This window comes from Mustela lutreola, chromosome 18 (genome assembly GCF_030435805.1).
Source record: "Mustela lutreola isolate mMusLut2 chromosome 18, mMusLut2.pri, whole genome shotgun sequence".
Classification (NCBI taxonomy): domain Eukaryota; kingdom Metazoa; phylum Chordata; class Mammalia; order Carnivora; family Mustelidae; genus Mustela; species Mustela lutreola.
This window is the reverse complement of record NC_081307.1, coordinates 3,609,043-3,631,897: the sequence shown is the minus strand read 5'-3', so window position 1 is coordinate 3,631,897 and position 22,855 is coordinate 3,609,043. Positions and strand designations below refer to the sequence as shown.

At 44.1% G+C, this 22,855-nt stretch overlaps 1 protein-coding gene across 1 annotated transcript in view; it reads left to right on the top strand.

Moving 5' to 3' along the window:
- The first annotated feature begins 16,992 nt into the window (after positions 1–16,992).
- Positions 16,993–22,855, top strand: part of HGSNAT (heparan-alpha-glucosaminide N-acetyltransferase) — a 47,859-nt gene continuing 41,996 nt past the window's right edge. The window contains exon 1 of the mRNA XM_059155948.1: positions 16,993–17,247. Coding sequence (XP_059011931.1) covers positions 17,019–17,247 — 229 coding nt within the window. The 5' untranslated portion in view covers positions 16,993–17,018. The remainder of the gene's footprint in view (positions 17,248–22,855) is intronic.

Below are 22,855 nucleotides of genomic sequence, written 5' to 3'. Positions count from 1 at the left end.
CTGCCTTCGGCTCAGGTCATGATCTCAGTGTTCTGGGATCGAGCCCCGCATTGGGCTCTTTGCTCGGCGGGAGCCTGCTTCTCTCTCTCTCTCTGCCTGACTCTCCGCCGACTTGTGATCTCTCTCTCTGTCAAATAAATAAATAAAATAAAATAAAATAAAATAAAATAAAAAAATCTTGTACATGAACATTTGTAGCAACATTCATAATAGACAAAAGATGGAAATAACCCAAATGTTCATCATCCAGTGAATGCATAAAGAAAATGTGGTATATCCATACAATAAGGTATTACTCAGTCGTAAAGCAGAATGAGTTACTGATACATGCTTGCTCCCACATGGATGAAGTTTGGGAACGTTCTAATTGAAGGAAGCCAGTCACAGAGGACCACATGTTGTATGCTTCCATTTCTAGGAAATGTCCAGAACAAACAAATGCATACAAATAGAAAGTAGATTAGTGGTTGCCAGGAGCTGGCAGGTGGTCAGGGGGGACGAATGGGGAGTACTTGCTAATGAGTACAGTACTTGCTAATGAGTACAGGGGCAATGAAAATGTTTTGAAATTATATAGTGATGGTTGTAGAACTCTGAATATAGTAAGTAATCGAATTGTATAAAAGGACAAATTTTATGGTATGTGAATTTATATCTCAATAAAGCCGAGGGAAAAAAACCCATGTCTGTGCCAAGGCTGTGAATCCCTTACTACTCTTCACTTGATGTAGGTGGTTATTGTGTAGTTACTCGTTGTATTACCCTCTTCAGGATGTAATTCTTATTTGAGGGTTTTTCTTAGCTTTAGGACTTTGCATTGTAGCAAAACCATCAGTTTAAAGAAATTTGTTTTGAAATATTGATGGTAGAGCTAAAATAAACAGCCAGTGTGGGGAAGGGACACTGTGTTAGGGCCAGAAGACCAGGGTTCTAATCCCAGTCCTGCCCTCAGACTACCTGATCTCTAAAATGAGACTCGGTGGGCGCCATTTCCTCCACCGTGCTTCTCTTAAATTCTCTCGGATGCTTCATCATGCCAGATGCCAACCAGAACCTGGTCTGTCCGGGTTCAGTCATTAGCTTGTGCTCAGACATAATTCAGTACTCAAAGAACTGCAAAATCCTAAAAGCAAGCCTAGCTAAAGCCTGGATGGGAGTTCCTGGCCCAGTCAGCTTGCTGCCTGGCGCTCCACAGAAGTGTGTGACCAGGAGAGGAGGTTGCTGAAGTGAGCCATTCTCAAAGCACAGCCAAGGATTCAGTGCTCTCTCCCTGCTTACCTGTTCCAAATGTTAAAAAATATCATTGCCACCCTGTGGTTCATAATGGGCTTTCTCATGTCAGGTGATGCTAGGAACACTCCAAACGTCTGGTGGCAATGCAGCAATGCGGAGACAGAACACGGGGCTGTTTGGGAGCGAGGTGGAGAGCTCTGCAGCTCTCTGCAGAAAGGTCCTGGTGGTCTCCCCTCCACCTTTATTTTAAAAATAAACATCACTCAATTTCAGTAATCACTGTTCTCGCCTGAGTTTTGGTCATTTAAGGGTAATTTAAAATGTGAAACCATGCTTTCCTACCCCTTTGTAATCTTCTGGAAGGGTCAACAAAATGAAGGGAATAACAGATTTTTTGAGCGCGACAACGTAGTTTGGAATCAGAACTCCGAGGACGTCAGCAAGAGCACTGCGTCCAAGTGTAGTGTTTTGTTTTTTTAAGATTTTATTTATTTACTTGAAAGAGAGACAGTGAGAAAGAGCATGAGAGGGGAGAAGGTCTGAGGGAGAAGCAGACGCCTCTTGGATCTGGGGGCTGGATGTGGGACTCGATCCCAGTACTCCAGGATCATGACCTGAGCCAAAGGCAGTTGCTTAACCAACAGAGCCACCCAGACACCTCCAAGTGCAGTGTTTTTATTTATACCTTAAGCATGAGTCAGAGTTTTACTACATGGAATTAACTCCTCTGCAGAGAAAATTTGATTCATTCACTCCCAAGTCCATGTGATCGATTACGGAGTATCTCACATGGGTAAGGCACAGTACTCACTTCTGAAAGCGACTTTGTGCCTATGAGCACAGCACTGTGTTTTCAGTTTGTTGTCGTTGCTGTTCTCTTCTATCATGAGTGGACAGGACAAGCCTGTGACTGTGGAGATCCCCTGAGAGTGTTCTTGGGCTCCAAAATCATCTCTGACCCTCGAGATTCTTCAAGGCAGTGCCAGCGACCAGAAGTTCGTATACCTGCAGGGTCATTGCCAAGGTTGGATTCAGAAATTTGGAAATAGGCAGCTGAAGAGAACAGGAACTCTGGACCTCAAGTGTGAAGCTCAACAATAAACCCGTTACCTTGGGTTTATTTTTTTTCCTTAAAGCGTAAAAACCACATGTGTAATATGTAAACTGTAGCCTCTGCTAGACTGTGTTCTTTCCTTTATTTTCCCCTTTAGTCTGACAATTGTTATTAACCTTTTAAATGGGTTCTTAGAGACTGAAGAAAGTCATCATAAATTGCCAAAAATCAATTCCAACTGTTTCAGGTGCTAGAATTTGCTTATGAGTAAATTTTTTAGGCTTAATTTTTACTGATTTTGTTGTCAAAATAGGCTTTTATCAGGCTTTCATCAGGTCCCTCCAATAGGGATTTCATAATTTTTTTTCCAGGACTATTTGGATTATTTAAGGACTAGTATTTGCAGAATTATGTCAGGATTCACTCCATCACTACTTGGTTAATACAGTTCAATTATGTAAAGGGACCATATATATGGATCATAAAACATAGGCATATAGTATGTGTGTGGTATATTCCCGTAAAAGCAAATAAATTGACTTTTTCCTTGCAGATTATCATTAAAAAAAACTTCCAGGTGGGGCACAGCTCTGTTCTGACATCTAGGTGGTTCTTGATTTAGGTTCAGGTCATGATCTCAGGGTCATGAGATTAAGCCCCACATTGGGCTCCATGCTCAGCCGGGAGTCTGCTTGTGTCTCTGCTCCCACCCCGCCCTGCTTGTTTTCTCCCCCCTCCTCAAATAAATGAAATCTTTTTTTTTTATTTGACAGAGAGAGACAGAGATCACAAGTAGGCAGAGAGGCAAGCAGAGAGAGAGAGGGGGAAGCAGGCTCCTGCTGAGCAGAGAGCCCGATGCAGGGCTTGATCCCAGGACCCTGAGACTGTGACCTGACCCGAAGGCAGAGGCTTAACTCACTGAGCCACCGAGGGGCCCCTAAATAAATAAAATCTTAAAAAAAAAAAGACCGTTGTGGGTGCCTGGCTGGCTCAGTTGTTACAGCATGCAACTCTTGATCTTGGGGCTGTGAGGTTAAGCCCCACATTGGGTGTAGAGATTACTTAAAATTTAAAAAACAAAACAAAACAAAAAACACCAAAGTAGACCATTGGTTTTTATCATGTTTATCATGTGTTTAACCATCGATGGATTGCACACATTTATCTCTGCTTCCTTCTGAAACCAAGTTAGAATGGCAGTAAAGAAATAAAAAGGTATAAACTGCATAAAGCCAAACATGAAGCAAGACCATTTGTTACTCAGAATTCTGGAAAGCTCTAAAATTGGAGAGGCCAAGTTCCTTGGAAGGTGAGAGTAAGGAGTGGGCTGAAAGCCACAAGGTTTGGTTGAAAGTTCCTATACGAAAGAGTTAGACTCCCGATTGCCTTCACAAACCTGATGTATAGTCAGGATACTACCTCTCTATGTTCCACAGGAAAAAAAGACAATTTGTAGAAGGAACTAAAGAGCTAAATGGGAACCCCAGATGTAACATATGTTGGGGGTAAGATTCAATCATGAAAATGGAGGGATTACCTGAGATTGTACAGAAAGAATGGTAAGAGGCCTCAACCCGCATTTTCCACTCCACCCCACAAAGTCCTCCCCTGCCATGCTCACAGCCAGGCCTATTACTGTGACACCAGTCAGGAGACTGGAAGATTTCTTTCTAGGGAAACTATACCCTAAAGAAGAGGCTTACCTCCCACTGAAATTTCTGGCTTTGCACCCAAAACTCCACGAGTCAACAGCACACCTTCTTGCAAGCACACCCACATTTTCCATGAGCTTTTCTGGCTCAGTTTGCTATTAGGTAGTCTATTCTAAATAATTCCCACTAACTGCAATATGAGGCTTCATGTTCATTTAGGCATTCAAGGTTCATTTATTTTAACAAATGCTACTTTGAACTTTATTTTAAGTAAATCCTGGATGAAAGTTTTATAGTCATTCAAATATCATACACAATTTATACTGTCCCTGTATAAATTTTGCATATTTTCTACAGGCTATTCCAAGTTCGTCATTAGGATTTAGCAGTGTTGAGTTGGGTTTTATTTGTTTTGTTTGTTTGTTTGTTTGTTTTTTAAAGATTTTATTTATTTATTTGACAGAGAGAGATCACAAGCAGGCAGAGAGGCAGGCAGAGAGAGAGGAGGAAGCAGGCTCCCTGCTGAGCAGAGAGCCCGATGCGGGCCTCGATCCCAGGACCCTGGGATCATGACCTGAGCAGAAGGCAGCGGCTTAACCCACTGAGCCACCCAGGCACCCTATTTGTTTTGTTTTTGTTTTTTGTAAAAGGCTTAAAGTCAAAATTTGGTCAGAATTCCATTTTTCAAACTGATTTTAATATACTAATCAGTTTATTGTCATCTGTGTTGTATAAACCCATATCAAAATGTAAGTCATTTTCGTTTCTTCGGCAGTTTCTTCTGTGGTTGGAATATACATTATTTTCAATACGTTTTGTCTGCCTGCCTCCCTCCCTCCCTCCTTTCTTTTCTTTCTCCTTTCTTCCTTTTCTGTAAGCTCTACACTCCACATTGGCCTTGAACTCATGAACCTGAGATCGAGTCCCATGCTCTGCCAACTGAGCCAGCCAGGTGCCCCCTTTCTGTTTCTTTATGAAACAGAATAACAGTGTCTTCTTTTTTACACCCTTTACACAACCTTCACGTTCACAGGCACATGGTCTACATGTTATAACAGTACTTCACTGTCTTTTGTAAATATTTAACACATTTTTAAGGCTTAAAAATGGCTTGTATTTGCTGTGTTTTGCACATCATTCAAGAACTTATTTACAGTGCTGACATACTCCATTATGAAGGTTTGCCTTAATTTTCTTGGTCTGGACACTCCTATCCAACTTATCATTTTTGAAGCTAAAATTACCCTGGGACCTGAGGCCTGAAACAGACTATGCTCTTTCATGGGAGCTCATCACAGAAACCGCAGTAACCTCATGGGAGGGCAAGAAACATGCAGGGAAGACCAAGATGCCAGCAACTGTCCTTCACAGAGTTGATGCTTCTGTCACTCTCAGTTGCACTTCTACACACTAACAAATTCAGAAGGGAAAATTAAGAAAATAATCCCTTTTACGATAGCATCAAAACCAAAGAGATACTTAGAAACAAATTTAACCCAAGAGGTGAAAATAATAAGGCTGATGAAAGAAATTGAGGAAGCCACAACTGAAAGATACCCTGTGTTCATGGAGTGAAAGAATGAAGATTGTTAAAATGTCCAAAGTGATCCAGAGATTCAGTGCAATTCTTATAAAAAGTCCAATGGCAGTCTTCACAGAAATAGAAAAAAAAAAATTCTAAAACTCATATGCAATCACAAAGGACCCCAAATAGCTAAAGCAATCTTGAGAAATAAAGGAGGAGGCATCACAACTCCTGATTTCAAACTTTGTTGTAAAACTTGTTTAAAACAGTACGGTACTGGCATAAAAATAGACATGTAGATCAATGGAGCAGAATAGAAAGCCCAGATAGAAACCAAAGCATATATGGTCAACTAATCTTTGACAAGGGCACCAAGAATACACAGTGGGGAAAGGAGAGTCTCTTCAATAAATAGTCTCTTCAATAAATAGTGTTGGGAAAACTGGACAGGCACATGCTAAAGAATGGAAATTGCCCCCTGTCTTACATCACTCTTGAAAATGAGCTCAAAGTGAATTTAAGATTTAAATGTAAGACTTGAAATCATAAGACTCTGAGGGTAAGACAGGGGCAAAGCTCCTTGACATTGGTCTTGGCAGTGATTTTTTAAATATTATGTCAAAAGCACAGGCAAGAAAAACAAAAATGAGTGGAACTACATCAGACTGAAAAGTTTCTGTGCAGCAAAGGAAACAAGATGTAAAGGCAACCTACAGAATGGGCAAAAATATTTGCAAACCATATATTTAATAAAGGGTCAATATCCAAAATATATGAACAAAAAATTAAATAATCAGATTTTTAAATGGGCATAGGACTTGAATAGACATTTCTCCAAAGAAGACTTAAAAAACAACCAAGAGCTACATAAAAAGGTGCTTAACATCACTCATCATCAGGAAAATGCAAATCAAGACCACAATGAGATTATCACTTTATACTGTTAGGACGGTTTTTTATAAAAGAGACAGTAGAAATAAATAAAATGTGTTGGCGAGGATGTGGAAGAAAGGGGACTCTTGTACACTGTTGGTGGGAATGTAAATTGGTGCAGCCACTATGGAAAACAGTACATGGATTCTTCAGAAAATTAAAAATAGAGGGGCGCCTGGGTGGCTCAGTTAAGTGTCAGACTCTTGATTTCTGCTCAGGTGCGGAGCTCAGGGTCATGGGATTGAGCCCCGTGTTTGTTCCTGCCCTGAGCATAGAGCCTGCTAAAGATTCTTTCCTTCTGCCTCTCCCCACCCCTGCACTCTCTCTCTCTCAATTAAACAAACAAACAAACAAATAAATACATAAAAGCAAAACAGAACTACTGTATGACCCAGGGATCCCACTTCTGGGTTTATAGCTGAAGGAAACAAAAACAGTATCTCAAAGAGATACCTGTACTCCCATCTTTACTGCAATGTTACTCACAATAGCCAAGATATGGAAACAATCTAGCTGCCCATCTATGGACAGATTAATGGTTAAAAAGATATGTGTATGAGGGGCGCCTGGGTGGCTCAGTGGGTTAAGCCGCTGCCTTCGGCTCAGGTCATGATCTCGGAGTCCTGGGATCGAGTCCCGCATCGGGCTCTCTGCTCGGCAGAGAGCCTGCTTCCCTCTCTCTCTCTCTGCCTGCCTCTCCATCTACTTGTGATTTCTCTCTGTCAAATAAACAAATAAAAAAATCTTAAAAAAAAAAGATATGTGTATGTGTGTATATTTACATATGTATGACCATACAGGACTATATATAACTGTAACAAATTATATGTAATATATGTATATTATATTTAATGTAACATTATTCAACCTGTGAGAAGAAGGAAATCCTACCATCAGCAACAACAGGGATGAAACTAGAGGACATTATGCCAAGTGAAATCAGCCAGCAGACAACAACGAATACTGCATGATCTCATTTGTATGTGGTTGGGATTGACATGGGAGGAGATGGAAGATGTTAGTCAAAGGGTACAAGACTTCAGGTCCAAGATGAGTAAGCCATGGGGATGGGGTATATGGCATGATGACTATAATTAATACTACGTCGTGTACTTGAAGCTTTTAAAAAAATTTGCTTATTTATTTGAAAGTGAGAGAGAGAGCACGAGCAGTGGGGAGGGGTAGAGGGAGAAGCAGGCTCCCCACTGAGCAGGGAGCCCAATGTGGGACTCGATCCCAGAACCCTGGGATCGCGACCTGAGCCTAAGTCAGACACTTAACTGACTGAGCCACCCAGGCACTCCATATCTGAAGCTTTATAAGGGAGTAGACCTTAAATGTTGGCACTACGAAGGGGGAATAAAGGGTACATATGTAAGGTGATGAATGTATTAATTAACCTGTTTATATCACTTCACAAAGTATACTTATGTCCAGTCATCATGTTGTGCAGTTCAAACATATACACTTTTATTTTCAATTATTTGTCAGTTTCCCTCAAAGCTGAAAAAGAATAGGAACATTTTCATCACCTCAAAAAGAAGCCCCGCACTCATTACCTGTAGTCCCCTATCCTCCCATTCCTCCCAACCTCTACCCTTTAGCGACCACTAATTGATTTTCCGTGTCTATGAGTTTCTTTATTCTGGACTTTATACAACTGGAATCATATACTATGTGGACTTGTGTGTCTGGCTTGTTTTACTCAGCATGTTTTCAAGGTTTATCCAAGTTGTTGTATGTATCATTATTTCATTCTTTTCTATGGTCAAGTGATAGTGTATTGCATGGATAGAACCCATTTTCTTTATCCTTAATCCACTGATAGACATTTGGGTTGTTTCCACTTTGGGCTATTATAAATAATGGTGGTAAAGCATTTGTGTTCAAATCTTGTTTTTATTTCTTTTTTTTTAAAAAATATTTTGTTTATTTATTCGATAGATAGAGAGAGCACAAGTAGGCAGAGAGCCAGGCAGAGGGAGAGGGAGAAGCAGGCTTTCTGAGCAGGGAGCCCGACATGGGGCTCAATTCCAAGACCCTAGAATCATGAACTGAGCCAAAGGCAGCCACTTAACCAACTGAGTCATCCAGGTGCCCCCTTTTTATTTCTCTTGCTATACGCCCAGGAGTGGAATTACTAGGTCATATGGTAATTCTACGTTTAATCATCTGAGGAACTGCCATTAAACAGACCATTTTCCAAAGAAGCTATACCATTTTACATTCCCTTCAGCAACATGTGGAAGTTCAGATTTCTCTACATTAGCTGACTTTTTTATTATAGCCAACCTAATGGGTATGGTGTGGGCATCTTACTGCAGTCTTTTTGGAGTTTTATTTAATATATTTTTAAAATATAATTTATTTAATTAAATTATTTAATACAATTTATTTAATATATTATTTTTGATATATTTTTTATTTATTTATATTTATTTAATATATTTAATATGTTTTTATTTAATATATGTTTAAATATATTTTTTAATATATTTAATTTATTTAATATACATTTAATATAATTTTTAGATTTGGGCTTTATTTAATATATTTTTAGACTTGGTTTCTGAAACTTGCAATTTGAATGTCCTTAACTGTGGAAATTGTCTCACGGATCCTCTCAGTTCTTTCTTCACTTTTTTTCTTTTTTAAGAGTTTATTTATTTACTTCAGAGAGGGGAAGAGAGAAAGAGAGAGTGCGTGAACGCAAGCACATATGGGGGGGGGGGAGGAAAAATCAGACTCCCTGTTGAACAGGGAGCCAGATGCGGCACTTGGTCCCAGGACCCCAGGATCATGACCTGAGCAGGAGGCAGACGCTTCACTGACTGAACCACACACGTGTCTCCAGATCCTCATTTCTTTTCTTTTCTTTCTTTCTTTTTCTTCCTTCCTTTCTTTCTTTCTTTCTTTCTTTCTTTCTTTCTTTCTTTCTTTCTTTCTTTTTTTTTAAGATTTTATTTATTTATTTGACAGACAGAGATCACAAGTAGGCAGAGAGGCGGGCAGAGAGAGGAGGAAGCAGGCTCCCCGCGGAGCAGAGAGCCTGATGCGGGCCTCCATCCCAGGACTCAGGGATTATGACCTGAGCCGAAGGCAGAGGCTGTAACCCATTGATCCACCCAGCTGCCCCAGATCTTCATTTTTTTAAAAAAAGATTTTATTTATTTATTTGTCAGAGAGAGAGCTAGTGAGAGAGAGCACAGGCAGACAGAATGGCAGGCAGAGTCAGAGGTAGAAGCAGGCTCCTTGCCTCACAAGGAGCCAGATGTGGGACTCCATCCCAAGACGCTGGGATCATGACCTGAACCAAAGGCAGCTGCTTAACCAACTGAGCCACCCAGGCGTCCCGTCATTTCTTAAATGTAAAATAGAAATAGTTTTCTTCCAGGATGGTTCACCCCTTCCTTTTTGTAGTAAAATGTACAAAAAATGTATCATTTTAACCATTGTAAATGTATAGTTTTGTAGCATTAAATATACTCACACTGTTGTTCAGGCATCACCACCATCCATCTTCAGAACCTGATTTCATCTTCCTCAACTGAAACTCTGTACTCGACAAACATCAACTCATCAACCCCCTCTCCACCCCCTTGAGTCCCTGCACCAACATAACGTTATTATAAACACAAGTGTACAGATATTTGTTTTGATTCCCTGCTTTAATTTTGGAGGGTTATTTACCCAAAAGTGGAATTCTGGGTCATATGGTAATTCTATGTTTAGGAACATATTCCATAGAGTGATTCCATCTTATATTCCCACCAGCAATATGCACAAGGATTCCAATTTCTCCACATCTACATCGACACTTGTTATTTCCCGGCCCTTTTTTTTTTTTTTTTTTCTTTTAACGATTTTATTTATTTATTTGACAGAGAGAGATCACAAGTAGGCAGAGCAGCAGGCAGAGAGAGAGGCGAAAGCAGGTTCCCCACCGAGCATAGAACCAGATGTGGGGCTCGATCCTAGGACCCTGAGATCATGACCCAAGCCAAAGGCAGAGGCTTAGCCACTGAGCCACCCAGGCACCCCTCATGGGCCTTTCGTTGTTTGTTTAGTTAGCTACTGTAATGCGTGTGAAGTGGTATCTTGTGCTTTGCATTTGCATTTCCCTCATGATTAGTGATGGTGAACGTCTTTTCATGTACTTATTGGCCATTTGTATATCTTCTTTGGAGAAATGCCTATTCAAGTTTTTAGCCCATTTTAAAATTGATTGCTTGTTTTGTTGCTGTTGAGTTGTAGGCGTTCTTTATATATATATTGGACATCAATCCCTTATCAGACATATGATGTGCAAATATTTTCTCCCGTTCTGTGGTTGCCTTTTCACTATTGATCATGTCCCTTGATGCAAAAAGGTTTTTAATTTTGATGAAGTCCAATTTATCTTTTCTTTTGTTGCCTTTGTTCTTGGTGTCATACCTTGGAACTGACTGCTAAACGTAGTGTCATAAAGCTATTCCCATATACTTTCTTCTAAGAATTTTATAGTTTTAGCTCTTATGTTTAGGTCTTGGATCCATTTTGAGTTAACTTTTGTACACAGTGTAAGAAAGGGTCCAACTCTGGGGCGCCTGGGTGGCTCAGTGGGTTAAGCCGCTGCCTTTGGCTCAGGTCATGATCTCAAGGTCCTGGGCTCGAGTCCCACATCAGGCTCTCTGCTCAGCAGGGGGCCTGCTTCCCTTCCTCTCTCTCTGCCTGCTTCTCTGTCTACTTGTAATCTCTGTCTGTCAAATAAATAAATAAAATCTTAAAAAAAAAAAAAAAGAAAGGGTCCAACTTCTGGTTTTTTGGGTTTTTTTTAATGTAGATATCCAATTTCCCCAACATCATTTGCTGATAACATTGTTTTTTCCCATGTTGAAAATTATTTGAGTATATATGTAAGTTGATTCTGGGCTTTCTATTCCATTGGATTGGTCTATATCTCTGTCTTTATGCCAATACCATGCTGTTTTGATTACACAGCCTTTTTTTTTTTTTTTTTTTTTTAAGATTTTATTTATTTATTTGACAGACCGAGATCACGAGTAGGCAGAAAAGCAGGCAGAGAGAGAGGAGGAAGCAGGCTCCCTCCTCCATCCCAGGACCCTGGGATCAGGACCTGAGCTGAAGGCAGAGGCTTTAACCTACTGAGCCACCCAGACGCCCCTGGTTACATAGCTTTGTAGTTTTGGAACCCAGAAATGTGAAACCATCTACTGGGAGAAGCAGACACCCTACTGAGCAGGGCTCCCAACTCAGGACTCAATCCCAGGATTCTGGGAACATGACCTGAGCCAAAGGCAGAGTAATAACCCTGACTGAGCCACCCAAACGTCCCTTAATGAGTTTGGATATATTTATGTACTCATGTCACGTCCCCTATAGATGAAACACAAAACATTTCTATCTCTTGGAATTTCCTATGTGTCCCATCATGTTCAGTCCTTCCCCCACTGCTGGCTCCAGGATAGAACCCTGCTTTCTTCCTAGAAAGATTAGAATTTCTTTTCCAGAGCTTCATATAAATGGAAACAGGCAATATAGTATATATCTTTCTTTTTTAAGGATTTTTCTTTCAAAATTTTATTTATTTACTTGAGAGAGAGAAAGCAGGAGTTGGGAAAGGGGTACAGAGGGAGAAGCGGGCTCCTACTGAGCAGGGAGCTGGACCTGAGGCCTGATGTGGGACTGGATCCCTGGACCCTAAGATCATGACCTGAGCCGAAGGCAGACGCTAAATTGATGAAACTACTCAGGTGCCCCTTTGTGCATTTTTAAAGAGTCATTTGCTTATTACTGAATTGTAAATGTTCATTTCATATTCTGGAATTAAGATCCTCTTATTAAATATGTTTTCCAAATCTTTTCTCACACAGTCAGTGGGTTTCCTTTTCTTTTTTTTTTTTCCCCCCAAATATTTATTTATTTATTTGACAGACAGAGATCACAAGTAGGCAGAGAGGCAGGCAGAGAGAGGAGGAAACAGGCTCCCTGCGAAGTGGAGAGCCGACGTGGGGCTCGATCCCAGGACACTGGGATCATGACCTGAGCCGAAGGCAGAGGCTTTAATCCACTGAGCCACCCAGGAGCCCCTCCTTTCCTTTTGTTAAAAGATTTTATTTATTTATTTGAGACAGAGAGAGAGAGAGAGAGAGCATGTGCACAAGTGGGGAGGGGTTGAGGAGCTGAGGGAGAAGGAGATGCAGACTCCTTGCTGAGCAGGGAGCCAGATGCAGGACTCAATCCCAGGACCCTGGGATCATGATCTGAGCTGAAGGCAGATGCTTAACCAACTGAACCACCCAGGTGCTCCTTCTTTTCTTTTTCTTAACAGTGTCTTTAGCTTTTTATTTTTTAGGGTATTTAATTTAAAAAGAAAAAAGGTTTATATACTATTTAAGAAATCTTTCACCCAGTACCTAACTGGTTCTTCTTTTAATAAATGCTATACAGAGGAGGAAAAAAAGAAAGGAAAAAAGAAATCTTTGCCTAATCCATGGTCATAAATATTTTTTTAAAAAGATTTTATTTATTTATTTGACAGAGTGAGATCATAAGTAGGCAGAGAGGCAGGCAGAGAGAGAGAGGAGGAAGCAGGCTCCCTGCCAAGCAGAGAGCCCGATGCGGGACTCGATTTCGGGACCCTGAGATCATGACCTGATCCAAAGGCAGAGGCCCAACCCACTGAGCCACCCAAGCACCCGGTCATAAGTATTTTCTCCTCTATTTTCTTCCAGAAGTTTTATAGTTTAAGCTTTTAGGTCTTTAAGCTATTTTTTTATTTGTTTGGTTTGTGGGTTGTTGTTTTCTTGTTTTGTTTTGTTTTGGTGTGTGGTATGAGGTAAGGGTCACAGTGAATCATTTAATTGTGGCATCATTTGTTGAAAAGAATATCCTTTCCCCTATTGAATTCTTTTGGAAATGTGGTGAAAACCCAGTAGTGTGTGTTTATATCTAGGCTTTCTATACTATTCCACCGATCTGTATTATCTTTACACCAAAGACACACTATCTTTTTTTTTTTTTTAAGATTTTATTTATTTGTCACAAGCAGGGGCATGACAGAGGGAGAGGGAGAAGCAGGCCTCCAGCTGAGCAAGGAGCCTAATGTGGGACTTGATCCCAGGACCCTGGGATCATGACCTGAGCTGAAGGCAGATGCTTAACCAGCTGAGCCACCCAGGTGTCCCCAAAACACTATCTTGATTACTATAGCTTTATAATTAATCTTGAAACCAGATAATGCAATTCTTGTAACTTTTCTTTTTCAGAATTATTTTGGCTATTCTAGGCCCTTGGCATTTCCATATACATCTTGGAATCATTTCTCAATTTCTTCACATGTGCAAAAAAACCCCCAAAAAACAAACCAAAATAACCTGCTGGAATTTTGATTGGGATTGATTGATTTGGAAGGAATTGGCATCTTAACAGCAATGATTCTTTTAATGTATGAAGATGGTATTTCTCTCCAACTAGTTAGATCTTCTTTAACTTTCCTCATCAATGTTTTATAGTTTTCTATGTTCAAATCTTAAGTTTTATTAAATTTGCTGCTATATATTCATTCTAAAAACTCTTTTGTAAATGCTATTTAAAAATGTCAAGTTCCAATTGTTTATGTCTAGAATATAAAAGTAGAGTTCTGTATATTGACTTTGAGTTCTGTGACCTTGCTAAATTCACTTTGGATTTCTAGTAGCTTTTTTTGGGTAGATTCCTTGAGATTTTCTACATATTCAATCATACCATCTCTGAATAAATACAATGTGTAAGCTTTTAATTTCTTTTTCTTGCCTTTTTGCACTGACCAGGACCTCCAGAACAATGTTTAGTAGAAATGGTGAGGACAGATAATCTTGCCTTGTTCCTGGTCCTAGGAGGAAAGCATTCAGTCCTCCAAATGTCATCTTAGCGCTAAGGTTTTCTTAGATGCTCTTTATCACATTGAAGAAATTCCCTTCTATTCTATTCCCTTCTATTAGCCGAGGGTTGAATGGGTATTGAATTTCCTTCAGTGGTCCCCCCCCACCCCGCACATGTTCATTGCATGCAGCCATGTGACTTGATTTGGATGCTAAAATGTGAATTCAAGTCACAGGCATCTCTTTAGGGAAGGAGCTTTAAGAGCCAGTGTGGGGTTTGCTACATTATCTCCCCACTGCTGCAAGAGTGGTAGAAGCTCCTGTTGCAATGAAGCTTTGGGTATAAGTGTGAGTAAGAAGTAAACTGTTGAGATAAGCTAAGAGATTTGGGGGTTGTTCATTAGTGCAGCATAGCCTAACAGAGGAGGTTCTTGTCCTCAGGACAAACTATTTGCCTTCATGGAGCTTACACTCTAGTGCCAGAGAAACAATAAACAAATACATACTATAATGTCAGGTGGAGATGAATACAAGGAAGAAAGCAAAGCAGATACAGTGAGGCACAGGGGTGGAGGATGTTTTAGCTTTAGATAAGGGTAATGGGGATAGCCTCCTTGAAAAGCTAATAGTTGAGCTGAGACCTGGGTGAAGTGAGGGAGGGAGCCAGCAGGTATCTGGTGGAAGGGCACTCTAGGTGGACAGCCAAGCACTGCTCTAAAACAGGAACTCCAGGCTCTCCTGGCCATGGGGACAAAGCTGAAAGAGCTGTCCTCAAGGAGAGAAGGGAAAGGGATACATCTACCCAATGGTCCCTGTAGCCCATTCTGGTTTTGTGGGGACCAGAAGCAGCTGCTGGACAGTAGACAACTTGGTGGCAGTGGACTTGCCAGATGGCCTAGACACCATTGTTCCTTGAGTCTTAAGATTCTGAACCGTGGGGCAAAGAAGAAAGAGGGAGTAACTGAGCTTTTTCTGACATTCAGGCATAGAGGCTTCTTTTCTCTGAGAAAAATAATGTGACCACCACTGTGAGACAGTCCATGACCATCATTTTCCTGAAAGTTATTCTCCACCTTACAACTCATCAACAGCTTGCTATGGTCCTTAGGAAGAAGCCCAAACTCAGTTACTTTTAAAAAAATTTTATTTATTTTTGCAAGAGAGAGACGGAAAGAGATGGAACAACTGGGGAAGGGAAAGGGGCGGGGCGGAGGGGAAGTGGGCTTCCTGCTGAGCACGGAGCCGGATGTGGGGCTCGATCCCCAGACCCTGGGATCACGACCTGAGCCAAAAGCAGATGCTTAACCCACTAATCCACCCAAGCACCTGCACAAACCTCATTCTGTTGACTAGCTCTGTCGCAGAATTCTGCTTCAGTTGACACTGGGTTCCTGCTTTCGGAGCCTGTGCAAGGGCTGTTCTTTCTGTTAGGAAACTTCCTCCTTTGCCCTGGCCAAGATCCCTCAAACTTGGTTTAAATGTCAGTCTTCCTGGGAGTCTTCCCAGACTAGCTTGCGTGCTTCTGTCAAATACTATCTTAGCATCTTGTTCTTCTACCAACTCAGCACTCATCATACTGTGCTATCGCTTTAAAAAATCGTCAGGTAATTCAAACATACAGAGAAGTATGAAAAATAATACGGGGGAAGCACCTGGGTGCCTCAGTCAGTTAAGCGTCTGCCTTTGGCTCAGGTCATGATCCCAGGGTCGTGGGATGAATCACCGCATGGGGCTCCTTGCTCCCTCTCCCTCCTGCTCCCCCTGCCTGTGATCTCTCTCTGACAAATAAACAAAATCTTTAAAATAAAGTAATATAGGGATCACTCATATGCCTATCACCGTAGTTAAGCTACGAAACATTGCCAGCCCAAGCCCAGGGTAATGACATTTTGCTCCCTCCCTACTCCCAACCATTCCTTGAATTGAGTGTTTATCTTTCCACAGGTCTCTGTACTTTTATTACATGTGCATATATATCTAAACAACATATAGTATTGTTTTTCTTGGCTCTACACTTTACATATAAGTTATTCCAAAGATATTTGTGCAACTTGCATTTTGCCCTCAGCTTTATTTTTGTGCCTCATCCAGGTTGAGAGCCATAACTCGAGATCATTTCTACAGCTGTATATATTATACCGCAGTTTACCCGTTTTCTCCACTGACAGACGTTTAGAGTGTTCGCAGGTTTCTGAAATTCCCACGCACTGTGCTACAAGCATTACCGGACATGTCTCAAACGTGTGACAGTTTCGCGGGTGCACAGGAGCGCACCTGCGGCGTCAGCGTGCCCGCGCGCCTCTAACTGCACCGGAGACCGACACAGAGCTTCAGGGTGGGGGCACCTCACGGTGGCATTGGAGGCGCATCTCTGCCTCTGGAGGGTGAACTCCCTGGGAGCTGGGGCTCTGGCTGTCTTGCTTACCAAGGCATTTCCAGAACCGGGGGCAGAGGACACTAACGCCCGTTTGTACCCGGCGCTGGGGCAGAAAGTTGCTCAGGGGAGTGGCCAGAGACTGGAGAGCCGAGGCTCGTGGCCTGCAGGCGGCCTGTGTCCGCGGGACAAAGTGCCCGACGCGCTGGGAGAGACTCTCGGCTCCTCACTGCGCTCGCGGATCCTTCCGACGCCGGGCCTGGACGCCGGAGCGACCCGCGCGCCCCGCCCCCGGCTCCCGCTTCGCCCCGCCCCCGGCTCCCGCTTCGCCCCGCCCCCGAGGGTGAGTCGGGCGGCGGCGGTGACGGCGGCCGGGAGGGAGGCGATGACGGGCGCGCGGCCGTGCGCCGTGGAGAAGCGCAGGATCCGGGAGCGCGGCGGCGGCGGCGGCGGCGGAGGAGCGGTGTCCGAGGCGGCGGCGGGCGGCATGAGCGGGGCGCGGGGCGCGGGCCCGGCGCTGGCCGCGCTGCTGCTGGCCGCGTCGGTGTTGAGCGCCGCAGTGCTGGCCCCCGGTGGCTCCCCGGAGCGCGACGCCGAGGCCGCCCCACCGCGAGGTGAGTGCGCGCCGCGGCTCCCGCCCGGGCTGCTCAGCGGACCCCGGGCCGCTGCGCCCCCTTCCGCCACCCGTTCCGCTGGGTCCGCGCGACTGTCCCCTCCTCCGGGACTACGCGCCGCCCCCTCCCGGCTGGGCAGCGCCGCGGCCGAGCGCTCTGGAGAAAGCCGGTCTCCGGAACTAGTCTGTTCGCCGTGCGCCGTAGTACGCGTCCCCCGGGCCGGGGGTCTCGGCACATTTGGCCGCTGTCGTAGATACCGCGCGGGTCAGCCTCGCGGGCTCGGGGGCTGGTCCCGCGGAGGGGCCCGACCGCAGCGTCCCCAGAGCGCCACCCGGCCGGGAAACACGCGGGAGGGCCTCGGGGAGCCGGGAGAGCCGCGGAGCGGTGCAACCCCGCGCCCCTTCGCCTGCGCGCGCGTCCTGAGGCTGCCGGGCACCCAGGTCTCCAGGCGACTTTTGTCTTAGCATCTGATGGGGAGACCTGTTACTCCCCAAACGTACGGCTAAGTGAGAGGCGGACCGGCCCGGAAAGGGGTGTGCGCGACGGCCCGCCCTCCGCCAGCTTCTGTGTGCGGGGCCGCTGCGCCGGCCAAGTCCGCTCGGCGAAGGGACAGAGGACGTGGCGCGTGGCAGCAGCGCGGCGGGCGGCTGGAGCCGGGAGCCGCCGTCCGGGGCCGCCAACGGGGCACGCCGCGCGGCAGCCCGGGCCTGCCCTGGGCGGGGAAGAGCCTCCGCCGCGCGGGCACCAAACTCCCCGCGCGGGCACCGAGCGCACGTCCGACCTGGAGTTAAAAACTCCGCCGGCGGCGCAGGGGGGGCGTCGGTCCCAGGCGCTGGCGAAACTCGAACGCCGGTAGCGAGCGCCCGCAGCCACATTTTCCCTCTGAGGTGATGCGAGGGACAGTCGCGGCCTGGGTTCGCTGGGAAGCCACGGAACGAGGTTCTTGGCCTGGGAGGGGCCGCGCGGGGTGTTTTTGCCGGGGGGTGAGTCTCCTGCGCGGCTGGGAGTGTCCGCACTCAGCTCCGCTCGTGTTTTTTTTTTTTTTTTTTTTAAAGATTTTATTTATTTGTGAGAGAGAGAGAGTGAGAGCGAGCACAGGCAGACAGAGTGGAAGGCAGAGTCAGAGGGAGAAGCAGGCTCCCCGCGGAGCAAGGAGCCCGATGTGGGACTCGATCCCAGGACGCTGGGATCATGACCTGAGCCGAAGGCAGCTGCCCAACCAACTGAGCCACCCAGGCGTCCCTCCGCTCGTGTTTTCATGATCTGCCTGGTCTCCCCTTTCTCGGGGGAGGGGATGGTGAAAAGTACTCCCCTAGAGCCCCCGAAACGGGCATCCCAGGGCTCCGTTGGGACCCGATGGCCCCGATGATAGCCCCCAGTTCCTCCCCGGGGGATGCTTTGTTCAACGATTGTGGGATCCGTCAAATGCAGCAAACCCTACTTGGTCAGGGTTTGGGGAAAGGTCTGCCTGTCCCCTGCCCCCTCCTCCCATCCCCCTTTCTGTATCAGAATGGGGGGGTTTGGCGTCGGTGCGTGTAGTTCCGACGGCCCCACCTCCCCAAACAGAATCTTGTAGGGCAAAGACAAAGTGAGTTTTGGGAAACCATCTTAGCGGATAACATTTTGTATTAACTGCCTCCCCCACCCCTGACTCTGTCTCCTCTACCCCCCCTTTTATATTGGAGGAAATGGACCCTAAGAGGTTATGTAATCACGCCAGTCCTAAGTTGTCAGGGGGCAATTCTTTTTCTTTATACTTTAGCACCAGTTAATAGCAGGAATTATTTTAGGAAAAAGGTGGTTTGTATATAGTAATTCAGTGGAGTGAGGGAGAACATATTAATATTTTTAAGTGATCCACTCCAGAACCTTCATGAAGCTGTGTTGAGAGAACAGCTAAGCTTTTAGTGCCACCTGGAATTCAGGTTCGGGCTGGACAACTTCCTCCTAAGAACTCAGTCTCTGCTTGATTTGAGGACTCCAGTTTAGTAGAAAGAAAAAAATAATAGTAAATAGACAATGTCTTTAAAAATTTGTTCCTCAAAGAAACTCATGAGCAGAGAGCTAGAACCAGAAATTAAATATTTGGAAACAAAATTCTAATATATCAACGGCACAGTTACTCAGGCACAGGACACTGTAGACAGGAGAGGAGGAAAGAATTGTTTTGGATATAATACTCATTGAGTGTTACCCTGGTATTTCTAAGGTCATCAGTATCAGAAGTTGGCAGCTTTTTGTTGAAACTGAGCATCAAGTTCAATTTAGATGTCATAGTGGATGGCTTGGGAGTTGCATCCTTATGATGACTACTAAGACCTTTTATAGTCTAGGGATACCTGTGTGGCTCAGTTGTTAAGCATCTGCCTTCAGCTTGGGTTATGATCCCAGGGCTCTAGGATTGAGCCCCACATTGGGCTCTCTGCTCTGCAGGAAGCCTGTTTCTCCCTCTCCCTCTCCCACTCCCCTTGCTTGTGTTCCCTCTCGTGCTGTCTCTCTCTCTGTGTCAAATTAATAAATAAAATCTTAAAAAAAAAACTGTTAAAGTCTGAAATTCCTATGGAAAATGAAGCATAAATCAAGAAACTTACTCCACCCACTACCAAAGAATCAAGAATATGGATAAAAGGATTAGTTATTCCAACTATGAAAAATGGATAGTGACTATAAATTTGAAAATGAAAACTATCAAAACTGAGCAAGGAAACTAAAAAGAACTATTTGAAAACATGGTACGACACATGTCTTTGACAGGTTTGACAAAAGATTTGACATCTGTGCTATGTAAAGAAATGATACAATCCCCAGAGCCTGAAGACGGAAGGGGTGTTAAATAACAAAACTCAGCTGGGTAAATGTAAAGATCAAATTGGCTTTATTCAGTAATTCATGAATTGGCCAGTATCCCATCTAGCAAACGGAAGGAAGCTCCCTCAAGCAGCAGAGAAGGAAATGTTTTAAGAGGCAGAGAGGGAAAGGAAAAAAGGAAATCATTAGCAAAGAATGCATTTTAGGCCAGGATGTTCTTCTAAGGGTAATGAAAGGGGTCCAGTGCTGACCAGGAAGTTTCAGGTAGGCTGCCTAAAGGTCACTTTTCTGAGAGGTGAAGGTGCAGTTAGGTATTAAGTCTTGGTGGGGTGTACCATAAGTGACTGCATTTGGGGCCTGCTGTCTCCTTGTTAACAATTTCCACCTTTCTTTTCTTTTCTGTTTTTTGAAGATTTTGTTTATTTATTTGACAGAGAAATCACAAGGAGGCAGAGAGGCAGGCAGAGAGAGAGGAGGAAGCAGGCTCCCTGCTCAGCAGAGAGCCCGATTCGGGGCTCCGTCCCAGGACCCTGAGATCATGACCCAAGCCAAAGGCAGAGGCTTAACCCACTGAGCCACCCAGACGCCCAACAATTTCCACCTTTTGATCAGATTCTCGGCATAACTGAGAGGTGTGATTTAAGTATAAGGCTCTAATGGCACTCTCAGCTCCAAATCTGAACAAAATCTGAAATTTTGTCGATCCTTTGTGTGGTATGCATAGGTCATGTTGTTTTTTGTTTTGTTTTGCTTTTTAGATTTTTAAAAATTTATTTACTTGGCAGAGAGTACAAGCTGGGGAGTGGCAGAAGGAGAGGGAGAAGGCTCACCACTGAGCAGGGAGCGGATGATGCAGGGTTCCATCCCAGGACCCCAGTATTATGACCCGGCAGACACCTAACCAGCTGAGTCACCCAGGCGCCCTTGTTTTAAGCTTTGTGAGATTCATAGGCCACAATTTCAAGGTTTACGGTCTTTTAAGTTGGTCTTTTTCTTCGTTTCTTTCTGATGTTCATGTATTAAGCAGATCATTTGCGTGGTGGTTAGTGGCTGTAAACATGTATTGAGAGCTTTTGAGAGGCTAGAACTTCTGTGATTATTACAAGCAGGATAATTCCCAGTGTCTGGAGTGCATTTCAGAGCCATATGGGTCCCCAAGTCCCAAACTAATCAAAATCAAGGTCAGTTGAGTCAAAGACAGACCCTGGTGAAGGAGTCACCACTGTAAGCCAGGTGGCTTGCTCCATGATCATATGTCCGCATTTCAACTTCTTCAGAAGTGTGAATGCATGAATGCAGATGCAGCCGGTGGTTTTAGCCATAGTTCAGACATCTCTTTTTTTTTTAGCTAAAATATAACCAAGGGCTATCCCGTTATTAAGAACAACTTTCTATAGGATCTTTATTGGGCAGCTGTTGTCATTAGCACTGGATTTTGCACTATCCTTTAGAGTTTAGAAGAGGTTTCTGAACGTATTCTCGTTGACATGTACTCCTAACCAATGAAGTGTGGTCCTGCCAAAGGACGTGAATTGGAGTCGTGAATGCCTTCTGGTAATTCCTTTCTAACTGGACAGTGTCAGTCCTGGAGGGTGAATCGGTGAGCTGTCTTAGTTCATTTGGCCTTAGTTCTTAGGACCACAGTTAGACTAAGCAGCATTCATAGTGATAACCACCACAGATAAAGATAAACTCTTTTGGGGGCACAAGGCACTTCCTGCTACATGGGCGTGATGAATGGATTCATTCACAGGGATTGTTTGTATTTTCCTGTTCAAGCCAAAGGGTCAGCTAGGTTTCCTCTTAGCCTAACATAAAAAGTTGTTGTAAATTCCAGAAGTTACCCATTTTAGCAGTGGCCTGGGTGATACAGATGATGGCGTTATCTTTCCAGGCCAGTGCCAGAGTAAAGGACAGAAAAGGAGGAAGAAAGAGTTTCACTTTTGAAGTATGAAGTGTTGACGTGGCATCTTGGGAGGAAGCACTCTGCTTTGCTGTCAGCTCCTTCCTGTCCTGTTCAGTTGAATCTGGAGGTCTCCAGGGCTTGTAAAGGACCCCATGTCAGGTAGAGCCTTCTTCAGCAGTGAGATGCATTTCCAGGCTTTAAGTCCCTGAAGTCTGGCTGCCATCTGGGTGGTGACAAGGACCTGGAGTGCCTCCCAAGGAGATCCAAGGGCAGTCTTTGTTCTTGGTGATTCTAAATCAGAAGGCTGGGAGAAAAGTGGAAACATTTGTTTGGAGAGTCGGAGCCAAATTTTTGAAGAAACTAGAATAATTCAGGAGCCAGTCCAACTTAGAGCAGAACCTCAAAGACAGTTAAGAGGATTAGAATCAAAACAGACAAAAGGGTAAACATTTCTTCCTTCTACAGTTATACCCTCATTTTGAAGAGTAAAACTAATTTCTTTGCTTTAAGCTTTGCCAACAATAGTGATTGACCATATAAGCTCTTTCTTTTAGAAATTGGTTATAGATTTTTTTCTCTCTTTTTTAAAAATTTATTTTTAAACAAGCTCTGTGCCCAGTATTGGGCTTGAGCTCATGACCCCAAGATCAACAGTCCATACATTCTATCAACTGAGCCAGCCAGGTATCCTCCCCTCTTTTATTTTTTAATTTTTAAAAAATATTTATTTATTTATGGGGGGGAGGAGAGGCAGAGAGAGTCCCAAGTAGATGCTGCACTGAGTGTGGAGGCCAGTATGGGGCCTGATCCCATGACCCCAAGATCGCAACCCAAGCTAGAATCAGGAGTCAGATGCTGAACTGACTGCACTACCCAGGCATCCCCTCCCTTTAA